This window comes from Mesoplodon densirostris, chromosome 4 (assembly GCF_025265405.1).
Source record: "Mesoplodon densirostris isolate mMesDen1 chromosome 4, mMesDen1 primary haplotype, whole genome shotgun sequence".
NCBI classification, from domain to species: Eukaryota; Metazoa; Chordata; class Mammalia; order Artiodactyla; family Ziphiidae; genus Mesoplodon; species Mesoplodon densirostris.
The window spans coordinates 42,940,028-42,958,771 of record NC_082664.1 but is presented as its reverse complement, the minus strand read 5'-3'; the positions used below and the strand labels follow the sequence as shown (position 1 = coordinate 42,958,771).

Sequence of the window (18,744 nt, the reverse complement as noted above, 5' to 3'; positions counted from 1 at the left end):
ATAGTTAACTCAATATATCCCAAATATTATCATTTCAACATACAGGCAATATGAAGATTCATTAACAGATAGTTTCATGCTAAGTCTCTGAAACCTGGAGTATATTTTACACTCACAGTACATCTCAGTTCACAGTTCAAGTGCTCAATAGCCCCATGTGACTAGGGGCTATCATAGAGGACAGTGGAGGTCTAGAGGTAGCCTTGTAATTTGCAAGGAATTTCATTCCTGAATAACAAATAAACTCTCTTTAACTGATTAAGATAGTAAGTTTCAAAACAGTTTCCAGGACCAATCAACATAGAATACAGGAGTTTTATCTTTACAAAATTAATCAACAGAATTTGAATAACTTATTGAAGCAACTTACTTTACACTGAGGAAATTCTATTGAGATATTAAGCCTCCCTCGATATCTTGACTCTCAATCTGTCCATTTCAAATCTGCTACCATTCTGTCCAAACTCCCCTTATCTCCGACCTAGACTACTTCCATAGGGCTACTACACAACTCCAGGAGGCACCATGCACATTGTATTCTGTTAATGTGCTCTTTGGATGCCATTCACTATATAACTTGACTATAACTCAATACAAGGTGTGTGTGTCTGTGTGTTGGGGGGTGGGGAGGTACATGCCTACTAGAGCTATGCAAAAGAGGCATTGTCCTGCTTCCGCTTTAAGGCCACAACCCATTCTCCATGTTGAAGCGAGAGGAGTCTTTTCAAAATGCAAGTCTGATTTGTCACCCCTCACTACTCCTATTTGAAATGCTCAAATGATTTTCCATTGTTTTAAAAATAAAACCAGAGTCCTTAAAATGGCCTATAGGGTTTTGCATGACCTGGTCCCTGGCCTGTCTTTCCACACTCTTCTCATATTACCCTCCCTTTAGCAATCTGTGCTCAGCCTCCTTCTTGTTTCTTTAATGTACCCTGTTTGCAGCCACACAGAGCCTCTGCACTTGTACTGTACTCCTGCACTGTACTCCTGCATGGAATGTTCTCCCCTGACCCCGTTTCTCCTAGTTAACTCCCACACATATTTTTGATCTATACTTAAGCATTAAATCCTTCTCTTACCTCTAGGTCTAGATAAGAATCTAAGTAAGACTCCTTTGTCATATGCTTTGTATCCTTCCTAAACTATAAATTCCACAAGGGCAGAGATTAGGCTGTTCTTAGTCATTTATATTCCCAGCATGAGGGCAACAATATAAGATTGTACAGTGTACATTGAACAAAAGGGCCACACCTAAGGGGCAACTTTCAAATAAGAGTAGTATATTTACTACAACAATTTTTTGATGACTGTTGGTAAAATTTCTTTTACTAACAAAATCAGCCTATTGCAACAATTTTCTAAAAGCTGGAAAATAAAGGTGTCTTGAGGTAAGGATGCCTTTTTCTAATTTACTCATATACACTGAGTGGACTAGCATCAACTCTGCCATTATCTAGCACAATACCTAGCACACATGAGATACTCATTAGTTACTTGTTTTAAAACAGAATGTCTTGAGTGGTTCTTAACAAAGAAAGTGGGTTGTTTGTTTGAACCGGCAGAAGTAGTAAACAAATTGATATTAACTGATAAATTGATAGAATACTTAAGAAGACAAATTATTCTTACATGACGCTATCTTTCTATGCATGCACTGAAAGCTAAGGTACAGATAAAAATTCAGAAATGATTTTTATCTTGAAAGTCAATTACTTTGCTCCATCGTTACATTTCTAAATCCATTGTTTATGATGACAGTTTTTTCTCAAGTAATTGTGTGAAACAGAAAGTAAAAAATATTTTTTAAAATAATAAGTGAGGTCAACAGTTTTCAGCCTGCTTCTAATAATATTTGAAACACTTTTTTAAGAAAGTTTATGGGATTGCTTTAGTAAAACTGTGTTAGCATCAGCCAACAAATCTTCAAGTCTAGGAAATTGTCATTATCTTAGAGGATTATTATTAGAGAGGAAGGAAAACTTCATAACATGATGGCAATATCACCACCTTTATCATAAGTGTGCAGTATACTTATTACAGGAGCAATCTTCCAGCTGACAGCATGGAAAAATTGTTTCTGAACTATATTGTCAAGATTTCATATTTGAGTAATGAATTCTTGATAATAAAGCTTCAGTAATGAAAGGTTTAATAAATGAATGTGCTCTGATTGGACTGAGCTTCTAGAACTTGTATTCCTATAGATTTAAAGGGATTAAATAAAAAAAGTTAAAAAAAAAACAGCACCAGAAGGTAGGTCTTTTTTATTATCTTTGGTTTGTGATAAGAAACAGAGAGGAGAGTTAAGACCTCAGAATACCTTGGCCAGCTTGTGACCTCCACCTCACTGTATTAATTTGGTCAACACGCATAACATAAGAATGGAGGGGCTTTTTCATATTAGATTTGCCTATATTGCTTAAAAGCCAGCAAGTTTTCTAGGGTTTCCAGTAAGAATACTAGATATTAGAAGAAGGATATTTAGATATCACACCCTTTGTTCTCCCTTCTTTGTGCCGTTACTGTAAGAGAAACTGAGGGGAGGGTACATACCTCTTATTTTCTTTTCAGTTATCCCCACTAGGTCGAGTTTTATGAGGACATCTATAAAAAAAATAACATATGTAGAAATAAAAAATCCAGAGTAACATAATTTTATATTCTCTTACAGCACAATTAAATACTGAAAATTAGAGTTGTCAGTTATGTCTGGCTTTTGCACTGATTTATTCATTTAGCATTTACTGAGATTTGCTGTATTTTAGGCAATGAAGTAAGTATTGGGGGTTCAATGAATAAGTTATTTTCCCTGCCCCAAGGATATTATTTCAGTGGAGGAGACAGATATGGAAACAAATACAGGAAATTTGGAGTTGCTGGGAGAGGTCCACAGAAAGAGGTGGGTTTTTTGTGGATTTTTGAAGGATATGAGAGATTTCATTGTTTTTGTCTTCCAAGCAGAGGAAATACTTTATCTGTAAGCACATGGTTTTGAAAGATCCTGGTGTCTTCAGGGAACACTGAGGAATTCAGTGTGACTAGAACATAGGGTGTGTGACAGTGGAAGTATAGGTGTAGGTTGGAATACAAAGAAGATACATGAGGCTGTGGCTGGAAGAGTAAGAGGTTATAGCCACATCAGGATGGATTTCAGAAGGCAAATTTATAAGTTTACATTCTTTTGTTTAGGGAATAGGCTCACTGTTTTTAAAGACCCTAACTTTGATAGCTTGTGTTTAGATTTAACTGTGGTCAGACTGGTGGTATAGAAATCCAGTAGAAACTATTATAGTAGTCCAAAGGACAAATAATAGTCTGAACTAAGGCACTGTAGTGGTGATGGTATGGAGCAGTTGGTTTAAGAAACATTTCTAGAATCAAATGTATATAGAAAAGAGGGGAAACGGATGATCAACAATATCTGTTAGTGAAACTCTTAATCAGAATTGAAAATATGGACTGCTAAGCAGATAAGAGAAGATGATGAATTCAATTGTGAACATGTTAAAGGTAAGGTATCTGTAGAATCTTGTCATATGTGACCTGTAAACTAGTCTGCATAAATTGGCCCTTCTTCATTTTAGCAAAGTTTTGATAACTATTTGACATTCAATTGTTTCTCCCTTCCAGGAATTTAGTTATGTCCACAGTATAATAGGGTATAAGATAAGATGGTGGTGGTAAGTGAAGAGGGTTGGGAGGTAGATACCTGATTTTATCATGATACCCATTTGTTGTGAATAGTGTGGTCAATTATATTGACATTTTCTTGTGCCACTATTTATTTTGTAGACTATACATAAATCTTCATTTGATACCATTCACAATGGTATAGTTTAAAGAGAAAAATTATGTGGACATCAGGGTCTCCTCTAAATATAAAAATATAATAACATTCATTTTTATACAGCCCAGGAGCAAATGGGCAGGGAAAATCTGGGCCAGATTCTGATGTAGAAACTGTCTTAGACACTCTCCCAATTCCTTCTTTGATGTTGTGTCTCCCACTTTAACACCCTCAGCCTTTCTTCCTTAGTCCAGTGCCCTCATATGGTTTCCTGTAATCAGGGTGTATCCTTGCCATCCTTTCTCTTGCAAGGCAACCTAGCTAATATCCAAAATCTTTAGGGCCTACACTGTTCACTAGCCTGAGAGATAGGTCTGCCCTAATGAATATCACAACAAAATATTTAACAATTTTCTAAAATTTCATGCCGATTATTGATAAACTTAGAGCAAGTGGAAGATCAAATTAATCAAGAACCAGATGTAATGCTGCTATTAGAAACTATACCTTTTAAAATCAGATTATAAAATCAGACTATACTTTCAAAATTATATTTTTTCTCATTGGCTCTCTCTTAATGTTATTTAAATAGCTATAATTAGGATATAATCTGTCTTATTTTTTATTTACATTTTATTTTACTTCAGAGTCTGAATCTACATGGAAACAGCCTGAGTAAATTGAGAGATCTCTCCAAGTTAACAGGACTTCGAAAACTTAATATCAGCTTTAATGAATTTACTTGTTTAGATGATGTATACCACCTGGTAAGAACTGTCTTTTTGAAATTATTTAAGTAAAATAAAATTATTAATTTTTTTTTTTTTTTTTTTTTTTTTTTTTGCGGTATGCGGGCCTCTCACTGTTGTGGCCTCCCCCGTTGCGGAGCACAGGCTCCGGACGCGCAGGCTCCGGACGCGCAGGCTCAGCGGCCATGGCTCACGGGCCCAGCCGCTCCGCGGCATATGGGATCCTCCCAGACCGGGGCACGAACCCGTATCCCCTGCATCGGCAGGCGGACTCTCAACCATTTGCGCCACCAGGGAGGCCCAAAATTATTAATTTAATGAATAAATTATTTTTGTAATTTAGACCTCATATATACCATATTAACAGCCCAATTCAGGATCAAAACATACATAAACTATATATATAGTATGTTACTTTCTCTAAAATAGGCCTTAGATTTAGATTCTGTTTACAAACCAAATATACACCTGTGGTCATATCTTATTTCTAGCTACTTGAAAATAAATGTAAAACTACTCCAGACCTGTTTTTAAAATGTCATTTATAAAGTGTCATTTCCAATTTCTTCTGCTCTTTCTCACTTTTTTTTCTCCTTATTGTGAGTTTTTACTTCTTCACTTGCTAGTTTACCACTTCACAGCTAATTTTGTCAAGTCTTCCCATCTGTTCATTATCCATATGGTTAGTTCTCTTTCTCTCTGCCTTGTCCTTTCTACCCGCATTACACACATAGATCTTGTTTGATTTGTGTTTGCCTTCTTATAAATCAAGGACAAATACAGTAATACACATGTACACCAGGTATGGATCTTATCTGGCTTTTGTTTTCCCTGTCAATGTCATATAACAAAAATAATTACATATGGGTTCCAGAACTCCAACCCAGCATCCCCTGTTTCCATAGGTCCCAAGTCACTGACATACCTTTTCAGAATATATCATCATTCTCACCTCTTCCTCATTCTCTACTCTATCTCCTTGCAACCATGTCAAGGCTCTTGTACTGCTACTTCTGCGACTGTGGTGAGAGTTGCTGCTTTGCTTATTGGCCTTAGATTTTAGTATTAAACCCTCTTCCTTTTTTCTTTTACCAAGCCAAAGTCCTTTCTTTTTAATTGAGGTAACATTGGTTTATGACATTATATAAGTTTATAAAAGTGTGTACAATATTATATTTCTACTTCTGTATACACTACAGTGCACTCACCACCAAAAGTTTAGTTTCTATGCATCACCTACAGTTGACCACCTTTACCCATTTTGCCCTCCCTCCACTCTACTTCCCCCCTGGTAATCACTACTGTGTTCCTTTTATCTATATGTTTATTTTTATTTGGTTTGTTCATTTCAGTTTTTTTTACTCCACATACAAGTGATATCATACAGTATTTGTCTTTGTCTGACTTATTTCACTTAGCATAATACCCTCCAAGTCCATCTATGTTGTTTCAAATGGCAAGATTTCATCTTTTTTATGTCTGAGTAATATTCCATTGTATATATGTACCACATCTTCTTTATCCATTCATCTGTTGATGGACAATTGGGTTGCTTCCATATCTTGGCAATTGTAAATAATGATGCTATGAACATAGGAGTGCATATTTTGAATTAGTGTTTTTGTACTCTTCAGATAAATAGAAATAGAAAAGCTGGATCAAATGGTGGTTCTATTCCTAATTTTTGAGGCATCTCCTTACTGTTTTTCATAGTGGCTGCACCAATTTACATTCTCACCAACAGTGTATGAGGGTTTACTTTTCTCCACATCCTCTTTTTAATTCTTGCCTTTTTGATAATAGCTATTCTAATAGGCATGAGGTGATATCTCATTGTGGTTTTGATTTGTGTTCCCCTAATAATTAGTGATGAACATGCACCTGTTGGCCATCTGTATGTCTTCTTTGGAAAAAGCTCCTGTGCCCATTTTTAAAATTGGGTTGTTTGGTTTTTTTGTTGTTGTTGAGTTGAATGAGTTTTTTAATATATTTTTGATATCAGCCCCTTATCAGATATATGATTTGCAAATATCTTCTCCAATTCAGTAGGTTGCCTTTTCATTTTGTTGATGGTTTCCTTTGCTGTACAGAAGCTTTATAGTTTGGTGTAGTCCCATTTGTTTATTTTTGCTTTTGTTTAGGAGACATATCTAGAAAGACATTGCTAAGACCAACGTAAAAGAGCATACTGCCTATATTTCTTCTAGGAATTTTAATGGTGTTGGGAAACTGGACGGCCACATGCAAAATGGATTAAAGACTTAACAGCAAGGCCAAAGTCCTTTTTAATAGAATTCCCCTTGGGTTTGGTATGCAACTGAGGAAAGAAGGTAGTTTAATAGAGGTCCCAGGACTATATATAAATTTGGGGCATTTTTGTTTAATTTTCTTCTAATGATTTGCTTGCAGTTCCAAAGGTTATAACAGGCATTATAATTTTGCTTAGGTGCAGATTTAAAGACTAAACTCTTAAGTCATGCAAGATGAGTGAGCTTAGCCAGCTGCCCAGCATGTATTTGCAATGTAGCTTTGTTGTTCTTTAATACAAGAATTTCTTTCATCATCATAGCCTCACAGCCTGCTTATTGGATGACTATTACCACAGTTATTTTACAGGTAAGGGGACTGGACACATTTTATGCCCAAGTGGTATTTTCAAATTTTAGAACTAGTAAAGGTAGCTAGATATAGACCCCTCAGACATTAAGAATCCAGTGTATAAACATGTCTCTAAAAATGATTGTAGGGCCTCCCTGGTGGCGCAGTGGTTAAGAGTCCGCCTGCCGATGCAGGGGATACGGGTTCGTGCCCCGGTCTGGGAGGATCCCATATGCCGCGGAGCGGCTGGGCCCGTGAGCCATGGCCGCTGGGCCTGCGCATCCGGAGCCTGTGCTCCGCAACGGGAGAGGCCACAACAGTGAGAGGCCCGCATACCGCAAAAAGAAAAAAAAAAAAAAAAAAAAAAAATGATTGTAAGGATCTTCGGATGTTCAGAGAGAGGAGATACTGTACATGTAAAATAAAACACAGATACTGAAAACTACATACTACAAACAAGTGGTTTAGTAAATTATTATAAGGTGAACATGCTTGTTAACTAGCGTCCAGGTCAAGAAATAAAACTTTGCCACCTACAGCATAAACCCCTTCTATATGCCCCATTCCTTCAAGAAATCATTATCCTGGGCCTCCCTGGTGGCGCAAGTGGTTGAGAGTCCGCCTGCCGATGCAGGGGATACGGGTTCGTGCCCCGGTCTGGGAGGATCCCATATGCCGCGGAGTGGCTAGGCCCGTGAGCCATAGCCGCTGAGCCTGCGTGTCCGGAGCCTGTGCTCCGCAACGGGGGAGGCCACAACAGTGAGAGGTCCGCATACCGCAAAAAAAAAAAAAAAAAAAAAAAAAAAAAAAGAAATCATTATCCTGACTGCTAATAGTTATCCTCTTCCTGCTCTTTTTCCCCTATAGTTCCATCACACAAATGTGTATCCCTAGCACAGAAATTTGGTTTTCCCTTTTTTTTTTAATGTACTGTATTTTTTAAGTCTCTTTTAAGTTTCCCTTCTATCCCCTTCTGCTCCCCACTGTTTATCTGTAGAAATATTTGGACCTTCAAAACCAGAGTTTCTCACAGTCCCGACCCTGCCAATTTGCTTACCTATGATACACCCTACATGCCCTCCACCCTCCAGATTTTCTACAAATTGGCAACTGGATCCAGAGATTGGATCAGACTCAGGTTCCATTCCTCTGGCGAGACTACAAGGGACACATAATGTCTAGTTGTCTCACTTTTCTGACTCTAGGAGCCATTATTAATGCCTGTATCTATTAATTCATTGGAGATTACAAAATAGCAACATTCTTATTCTAGAATTTCTTTTTCATTTATTAATTGGAATACTTTTACATAAAGACGTTTCCCCTTATCTATTATTTGTATACCCAGTAGGACCATTCATATAGAAAATGCAGAATAGATGTTTGATTATTTGCCTTTATTTACCAACTTTGAAGATAATGAATTAGTTCCTTATGAATTCCCAAAGACAAGCATACTTTTTTAGTTTTAATATCATTAGGAATGCAAGGACTTAAACATATTTGATGATATTCAATTTACTGCAATTACTATCATGATTGAAGCTCAAATTTTCTCATCCTTAGCCAGTGGAAGCATCATAAGGTTAGCTCCTTTTGCCATGACCCTAGTAGTCTGTGATAGCTTCTTTGCCACCTGGTATGAAAGATGTTCCATACACATTTTATGTATTTTTCTGTTGCAGACAGGGGATCAACTATTTCTTCAAGGAGCCCTGGTTTCTTTTAGAGAAGTGGTATTTAAGGGCCACAATCTGGGTTGGTCATTGTTTCTAGGTCTTTCCATTGGACAGAATTTGTTGTGGGGGAGGTGTGTGTGTGGGGGGAGTGTATGTGCAACTAAAACTAACCTCATGAATTTATATTGATACTTCCAATTCGAATTTAAGACTGCAAATCATTTAACTTAACCTTTCTCTGTTACTTACATCTATATCTTTTTTCCCACACCAATAATCCTGATTCTCAAGGATACAAGGTGATAGAATTAGGATATTTAATAATCACTCATTTGTTTTATCCCCTATTACACACACAACAGTCTCAGAATGATAGCACTAATACTCTCATCACGTTACTGGAAAGATTTTTTTTTTTTTTGCAGTACGTGGGCCTCTCACTGCCGTGGCCTCTCCCTCTGCAGAGCACAGGCCCCGGACGCGCAGGCCCAGTGGCCATGGCTCACGGGTCCAGCCGCTCCGCAGCATGTGGGATCCCCCCGGACCGGGGCATGAACCCACGTCCCCTGCATCGGCAGGCGGACTCTCAACCACTGCGCCACTAGGGAAGCCCCGGGAAAGATTTTTTTAAAATTTTGTGTATGTTCTTTTCATTCTTCTCTATTTTAAAAAATAATTAAAATTATCATACTATGTCTACGTTGTTAGAGCATGTAGCCCTTACATTCTGTACACTCTCCCTTTTAGTTCATTGGTAATTGTGTATTTAATTCTTATCACCAGTTCTTAGGGTGGTATCAAACATTTTGATTGTCTGAAAAATATTCTATTATAGATTCCTCAGGAAGGGCTTACGGAAACAGTATCCCTTCAGTTACTGAATGTTGATAATAATTTATCTATGTCCTTTATACTTGAAAGGCAGTTTTGTTAGATATAAAATCCTTGGCTCACAATTTCTTTTCTTGGGCATCTTAAACGTTATTTCATTTTCTTCTGGCATAAAGAAAAGTCTGATGAGAATGTATAATTTTTTCCCTTGTAAGTCACAGGCTTGGTTGTTCTGGGTCAATATTTCGGATTCACAGTATGCTTTTCCAAAATGTAGATTAAAATCATTTTTTCTTTTATTTTTTTGAACTGGAGGTTTTTAGCAATTTTTCTATTTCCTTTCTTTGGTTCTCTTCTTTAGGAACTCCCATTATCCATATGTTGAATCTTTACCTATCTTCACTATTTGTCACTTTCTCTTGAGTCCTTTTTATCTCTCCATTTAGATTTTAAATTGATATGATTTTTTAAATTTTCATCTTTTTCACCTTCTATTTATCTTAAGGCATTATTTGTTGTGTTTACTTCTTTTGTCTTTGACTAGTTTAATCTTCATTTCTGAAATGCTTTTATTATTTTATTTTGAATTCTTTTCTGGGTTCTTTCATCTCATTGCTGAGTTTTTCTAATCCAGATTTATGTTGTTATTTTGTATCTTGTATCATTCTTAAATCTTTTTGCTTGTTCTGAAATAATAGGTTTATGGTTATGATATGTTTCTTGGGCATATATTTCTGGTATACTTTTATTGCCTGCAGCAGTATAACAATATTTCTCTCTCTCTCTCTCTCTGTCTTACACACACACACACACACACACACACACACACACACACACACACAGCTTTATCTGGGATTTGACCTTAATACTTTTTTGCTGCTCATTTTCCAGTGAAATTAGTTCTTAACTTTTAAAACAAAAGTGGGGTTTGGGAAAGCTTTTCTAATTTCACAGATCTCCCTCTTCTGCTGTTTATATGTACTGTTTAAAAACTGTAGCACTTACTTTCTGGAATTTCCTGGCTCTATTCCCTTCCTCCACTTCAGTTTGAACTTTCTCTTTTATTTGCCTTTTTTGTCCTTATCCTGTTTAATTTTTATTTAGCCCAGCAGTTTCTTCTCCAAGAAAGATTCAGTTCTGTAAGGGAGCCCTGGTGGGGCAGTTTGAAGATTCATAGGGGCTAGACTGCTCCATCCCCTTCAGACCTTTTTACTGTAGGTCCCATACACTCACCTGGTATCAAAGAGGGTAAAACTCCTCCCACTTTCAACTGCTGTATTAGTTGGCCCTCATACCTTCCATTGAATATTGGTTGGCTATTTTGGGGCTCTCTTATTCTCAGGTCCATCAGATGCTGCCATGATGCTTCCTTCTTCCTCTCACATAGACCTGGACACCATGTAGGTCTTGTGGTTGTTGGTGGTTTATCCCCACCAACTTCTTTGAGACTTATGGGGCTACCTTGTTATGTAGCTTTGTTATAAATGTTGTCCATAGAATTTTGGTTTTATTTTTAACTCTCTTTTTATGTGGGGATTCAGAGAGATTGAACACCTATGCTGCCTAGCCTCTATATTCTACAGTAATCAACTTTGTATGTGTGTTTAATATTAATTATATTTACCTCAGCATCATAAAAGGCTATGATCTAATTTAATCACTCACCTGTTATTCCTATTGTCTTCTAAGTTTTTTAATTTGCCTCTCATTTTTACTATCATTTTCCTTAAGTGTGTCTCTAACATGGAGAGTTTCCATACCCATCTTGCATGCTAGGCATTAGTTCTACTAAGTTGCAGAAAGTAAACATATTGTTACTATGTGTTCATCACCCTGGCCTTGCCTTGTGAGTCAAAATACCCAATCTGTGACTGCTTACATAATGGAAGACCTGGGCTTCATAAATGGTGGAAATATACTATATAGTTTTTGTAGAGTTTTAAAAAATCTAAATAAGACATCCACATAAGGTAAATTGAAATGGCATAAGCTGTATGCCTGTCATTCACTCACCTGAACTATCAGAAAAGGAGAGTGTCCAAGCAAAAGGAATAGGAACAGATTTTTTTTTCTCTGAAAATAGTTACACCATAGTCAGAATTGGCCAAGGAAAGACAAATATGTATGGCTATTTGCAACTTTAATAGATTATTTTTTATGGAAATAGTATAATTTATGGAAATAGTACTTCTGTCTTATCTTTTCCAATGAGAAATTTATTGTTAAAGTGCTTCTAATGGCTTGAGACAGCTAATCTACATTTAGAGATTGAACTATTACCCCTAAAATATTTTAAAGAGGTCTTGTGGGTTTTAATATTTGTAAGTTGGGCTACATTGTACTGTAACTTACAAAAGATTTAAACTGAAGCACAAGAAATGTTAAAACACAAAACTCTGCTACAAAACTGAAAATATTATTCCTTGAATATTTATGGAGTGTATGGAGTCTGTTTTATATTCTGGGAACATAAAAAAGTGAAGATCCCACCCCTGCTTTCAAGGAAAGAAGGCAGTTCTCTTTATATGATGCATGATTCACAAATGCTAGTCTGCATGCAAGTGCTGGAATTTGGGACAAGTTTTTAACCACTTTTTGATGAAAAATGGGAGAACATGGGCCATATAGTAAATTTTTATAAATCTAAATTAATTTAAAAGACTGTTCTAAGATTATATCCTTAATACTTTTTTACTGCCAAATATCCTTTTGTTCAAGAAATTATAATCATAGTAAATTATAGGATTTTTTTTACTATGCTTACTAATGAGATTAAAAAGTCAGTAACACTATTTGATTTCCAGAAATTTTTTAGATTTTAATGATCTGAACACTCAACTCTTGAAACCTAAGTCACTATAATAGACGCTATTCCAACAATACGAACTATGCATTATATAGCAGTGACTAATTCTATGGTGAATTCAAACAATTGTTTGTTTTAACCTGTAAAGAAATCAAGTTTATTTTTAATTTATAGTAATATTATTTTTATTTTAAAAAATATGTTGCAAAATATTTTCTTCAAGTACTCTTTATCTCTTTCTTGTTCTTGGTCTGAGTTCGTATATACTTTTTTGTGTGTGTGTGTGTGGTACACGGGCCTCTCACTGTTGTGGCCTCTCCTGTTGTGGAGCACAGGCTCTGGACACACAGGCTCAGCGGCCATGGCTCATGGGCCCAGCCGCTCCGCGGCCTGTGGGATCCTCCTGGACCGGGGGACGAACCCACGTCCCCTGCATCAGCAGGCAGACTCTCAACCACTGCACCACCAGGGAAGCCCTTAGTTCGTATATACTTTAAAAGAAAATTTTGTTTGCAACAAATAGAAGTAACAAATTAAAGTCTTAAAGACTTCTTACAAATATGTAAAATAAAGATCTGAATATATAAATGGCCAAAGATGAGAAACACAACAAACAAGCAAAAAACATTTTTAAATGTCTAATATAAACACATGGAAGGGCTTCCCTGGTGGCGCAGTGGTTGAGAGTCCACCTGCCGATGCAGGGGACACAGGTTCGTGCCCCGGTCCGGGAAGATCCCACATGCCGCGGAGCGGCTGGGCCCATGAGCCATGGCAGCTGAGCCTGTGCTCCACAACGGGAGAGGCCACAATGGTGAGAGGCCTGCATACCGCAAAAAAAAAAAAAAAAAAAAAACACATGGAAAAGATGTGCAACTTCACTGATAATAATGTAAATTAAAATAAGGGGGGTGGGTTGGTGGGTATTTAAGGAAATGAGCATTCTCAAATTCCATTGCTGGAAGAAAAAAATGGCACAAACTTCCTTAAAACTATTTGGCAACGTTTATCAAGAGTCTTAACAATACAGAAATCCTTAAAACCAGTAATCTTATTCCTAAAAACCTTTTCTGAAAAAATATTGGCGTCTCGGTTAAAGTATTATGACCATGGACATTTGTTGCAGTGTTGACAACAATTAGAAGCCACATAAATGTCCATAATGAAATGTTTAAAACAATACTAATAATTCACATATTAGAATACTATGCAATCATGAAAAATCATTTTTAAAAATAAATTTATTTATTTTATTTATTTAGTTTTGGTGGCATTGGGCCTTCGTTGCTGCGCGCGGGCTTTCTCTAGTTGCGGCGAGCAGGGCCTACTCTTCATTGCAGTGCATGGGCTTCTCACTGCAGTGGCCTCTCTTGTCGTGGAGCATGGGCTCTAGGTGCATGGGCTTCCGTAGTTGTGGCACGTGGGCTCAGTAGTTGTGGCTCGTGGGCTCTAGAGTGAAGGCTCAGTAGTTGTGACACACGGGCTTAGTTGTTCCTCGGCATGTGGGATCTTCCCAGATCAGGGCTGGAACCCATGTCCCCCACATTGGCAGGCGGACTCTAAACCACTGTGCCACCAGGGAAGCCCCATGAAAATTCATTTTGAAGAATATTTAACGGTGTGTGAACATGTTAGAAGGGTACAAAATTCTATATAACAGAATAATATGTTTTATATAAAAAAATTGGCATATAATAAAAAATGTTTTCAATGGTTCTTTCTGAACAATAGAATTATATATGCTTTCTATCTTTTCTTTTTATTTATTTACTGTATTTCTCAGATCTCCAACAAGAACATGTGTTACTTTAATAATTTTTAAAAATTATTATTAAAAATCATGTACTTCTAAAAAAGGAAATTATAGAATGGAATAGTTTTAGTTTCTGCCTCTGAAGATGAACCTTTTTTAACCAGGCCATGAGTTCAATGGTATAAACTAGAAGCCTAGATATAAGAAATGTAATTCTTTGTTTGTTGGAGACAATTATCTTGCCAGTTTCTCTTTGCCTTCTCCTCCATGAAAACAAACATTGCCACTCTATGTTAAAAGGATGAAGTGAGAATTAAGAGCAAATGACTAGGAAAATATATACATTGATACCACTGCTGCAGTATAACTACTGTTTAGGTTTTCTGTGAGGATTACCAAAAAAGCACGTAAAATACTTAGAGAATCAGAGAGAAAAGAACTATGTAAATACAAACTGTGATCCTTCTAGCATCACTTCTTTTTGTATGTGTTGCAGTATAACCTTGAATATTTGGATGCAAGCCATAACCATGTGATAACTCTTGAGGGATTTAGAGGTCTGATGAAACTTAAGCACTTAGACTTGAGCTGGAATCAACTGAAAAAATCTGGCGATGAAATAAATATGTTATGCAAACACACCACAAGCCTTCTCACTCTGGATATTCGACATAATCCATGGCAAAAGGTATGAAACAGAAATGTTTATAAAAAAGCAAACAATCATTTTTATTTCAAAGCTGTTTTCTCACTACTATTCAAGAATAGCCAGAAACAGGCAAACTATCTTTGTCTCGCTAGAATTCCCTTAAGTTATTCATAAGTTGAATTTAGTGTAGTGATCAAGTGAATAAAATGTTAGTATAAGAAAAGTCTTTAATTTCACATCAGACTTTTTTTGCAACCTTTAATAGTTTAAGAGTATTGTGGTTTTAAAAGTGTTAGATGTCACTGCCATTTGCACACCTTCAGAGAATTTTCATAGTGCAGTATAGCTCAGCATGCTAGAACCCTACTGTAATGAGGCATAGGAACCAAGAATAATAGAATACAGTGAGAGAAACATATTATTAAAGGGGGAAAATTAACAAAAGCATGTTTACTTTTAAATTAACAATAGTGTGTTTCTCTCACTGTATTCTATTATTCTTGGTTCCTATGCCTCAAATTCCCTGATAAACCTGAATTATAAAGTCTTATTTATGTTCTGTTATAAAAGGAAATTTGATTGAATGCTATTCTTTCTCATCACAAAAATATGTAGATTCATGCTAAGAAATTTCAATATTCAATGATTATACTGAAGAGTATCTCCAAGTATTTAAAATAAGCCCCAAGTTTATAATTTCAAGACTATTCCTTTCCTTGTTTTTCAAAAATGTATATAGACTGTGTTCAACATTTTTAAAAGGGACTAAAGCATGATTGGTTCTATTAAATTGGCCATATTACTATGTTTATACTATTGTATTTCTCATTTTTAGCTCAGTAAAATTGAAGGATATTTTTCTTTTGCCAAATCAGACTTCCTGAATGATCACAGTACAGCTATAGCCCTGTTGCCAAATTAAATGTCAAGAGCTGAAGATCTGTATTGGATCACCCATGGAGCTGACTAGCTAAATGCTTATCTAGATAAACAGGAGGCACTGCAGTTGTTCTGTGAACACTTTTCACTGCAGTCACTTTTCAACAGCTTGTGGGATTTCCTCTCTTCACAAGAGTAGAACTATCCACCTTCAAACAAAAAAGATTGATTCTTCAATATAATTTAATTTCAACTATTATTTAAAGAATTAAGTTAAGCCTTTATTTTTAGACAAATATAATAAAGTAGGAGATGCATAATTTGAATTATGTGGGAAGGAACAAAGAACTCCTTTCCATGTCATAGCACATGTAATATTTTGTAAATATTAACTTTTGGTATTTTTCCCAAGCCAGCCACATTAAGGCTGAGTGTTATTGGCAGATTAAAGACTCTTACTCAGTTAGATGGAGTCCTTATTTCTGAAGAAGAAGCAACAGCGGCTATGAAATTTATTTCTGGGACAAAGATTACTCAGGTTGGATTTTACTGTTTAATATTTCTTGTTCTGTTTAGAATATACAAATAATATTTCCCATACTCTTATTTTGTTATTGAGATTTTATATTCTCTCTTAGCATGCTAATAAAAAAATCAGTCTATAACAATCATATCACTTGAATTTTTTTTTCTGTTTAAATGTATTCCATTTAAATACCAACTGGTTGTATGGATTCTCATCCTGCACACTACCCCAAAAATACCTCTAGGGTAACTGTTTTTTTCCTAGTCAACCTGAACTCACCAGAGTCCTTTAGAACCTATATGAAAATAAGCAACTTTCTGTGGATAAGGTAAGCTTCGAGGCCTTGAGAAAGCATTTAGTAAATTATTTACCTAGTATTGATATTATATGTGTCTGGCTGAAAGAAAACAACACCTATTAACTTGGGGAAGGGGAAATACCTATATTATCCAGATTAAGAATGCTACTTTGGCCAAAGTAGCTTCAACATCCTAAATATCTCCATTCTAGTTATCTAGCTATTTACTTTTTGTGGAATATTTGAATATTAATTCCTTAATGTAACATTTAATTTTGTATCTGTTCAAAGTGAAGGAAAGAAACTCCTTTGTTGATAAAAATATAATTAACTCCTGAAGAAGAGTTGGGGATTTATCCTACCAGAAATCAAAACTTACTAAAATCCTGTAAGACAATGTGGAATTGGCAGAGTTAGACAAATAGACCAATACAACAGAGTATAAAGACCCAGTGTAGACCCACACATACCTGGAAACTTGATAAATAACAGAGCTGCCTGTACAGATCAGGGAGCTAGTCAATAAAAGGCACTGGAACAAGTGCATTAAGGCTTTCACTACAAAAAGCAAAACCAAAAATGTTTTAGAAGGAAAGATCAGAGATTATCATTATAACCTTGAATGAGGGAAGAATTTATTATACAAGAAACAAAGAGCATATACTATAAAAGATTGGATTTGTCTATGTTAAAATTAATACATCTATTCCTCAAAGGGCAGAAAGTGAAAAGACAAGCTATATACTGGGAAAAGAAATTTGAAACACATCTGACAAAAAATATTCTTTATATATCCAAAATATATCAGGAAAAAGACAACCAATCAAACAGAAAACTGAGCAAAAGATTTAAACAGACACTTCACTGGAGAGGAAATCAGAACAGCCAAACAACTTAGGAAAAGATGCTCTACCATATTAATACTCAAGAAAATAAACATTAAAACTTAAATGATCTACCAATTTATGGCCACTATTGGGGGGGAAAAAAACCCTTGACAATATCAAGTTTTAGCAAAGGTTTGAAGTAAAGGTTACAATTGGTACAACCATTTTGGATAACAAATTGGCCCTATCTAGTAAAGCTGAATATATACATACCCTAAACCTAGCAAGTTATATACTCTAAAGAAACTCTTGCATATATATACCAAGCATCATGCACAAGAATATTTATGACAGCAATGCTTATAATAGCAAAAAACTGAAATCAGCTCAATGTTCATTGATTAGAGAATTGATAAGGAAATATTATATAGCAATGACATGTGAATAAACTACAGCTACAGGAAGAAGCATAGAAGAATCTCATGGATATAATGCTGAGCAAAAAAGCAAGTCATAGAAGAATATAAACATATTATTCAATTTACATAAAGTTTGAATATGTATAAGACTAATATTTTATTTATGGATATAAACATAAGTCTATTAAGAAAGCAAGTATGGTAGATACAAAATTTGAGATCATTTGATTGCTTCTTAGGGGATTGATTCACTTGAGATGAGTGATGGCTTCCAAGGAGAAGGAGAGAAAAAAAGATTAGGATGGGGCACCCAGGGAGCTTCTAGGGTGGTAGGAATATCCTGGTTCTTAAACTGGTTTCATGATGGATTATATGGTGTTTGTTTTATAATAATCCTTTCACAGTTTTATAAATATTATTTTGTGGTTAAATGTCTGCTAAAACAAAAAAATGAGTGAGATATATAAAGTATATCCAGATACTGAAAACATTTTAAGGCAAAGAAAATGTCATATTTTAAAAGTATTCATTGGGCCACTCATCTAGGAAACAATTCTTTTAACTATATGTATATGGACCTCTCTGTGCTCTTTCCTTTATGTGTTTTTTGTTTTATTAGTTATCTCTCTTACGGCATTCTAGTACTAAAGAGGAGAGATCACGGATTCTTAGTATATGGCCTTCTGCCAAAATTCTGACACAGATTTCAAAGTTAGGACCACATTCACATCTGAGTGGAAACTGGTACTTGAAGGTAAAGACAATCTATTAAACCTAATATAAAAATTTAATTTCAATTGATATTTTAGTCAGCTTTGGCCTTTGTATCATAACGAGGGCATAGATAGGTAACGGGCAGAAAACTGGAAGAGCCAAATTAAAAGTAAAAGAGAAGTCAAGTCATGAGTAGTTATGTCACAGGGGCTAGAACTCAGCAGTG

At 35.7% G+C, this 18,744-nt stretch overlaps 1 protein-coding gene across 1 annotated transcript in view; it reads left to right on the top strand.

The window, feature by feature from the left end:
• Positions 1–18,744, top strand: part of LRRC9 (leucine rich repeat containing 9) — a 96,630-nt gene that overhangs the window by 35,559 nt on the left and 42,327 nt on the right. Inside the window, exons 16-19 of the mRNA XM_060098074.1 lie at positions 4,438–4,557; positions 14,703–14,894; positions 16,147–16,272; positions 18,424–18,558. Of these exons, the coding sequence (XP_059954057.1) occupies positions 4,438–4,557; positions 14,703–14,894; positions 16,147–16,272; positions 18,424–18,558 (573 nt within the window). The remainder of the gene's footprint in view (positions 1–4,437; positions 4,558–14,702; positions 14,895–16,146; positions 16,273–18,423; positions 18,559–18,744) is intronic.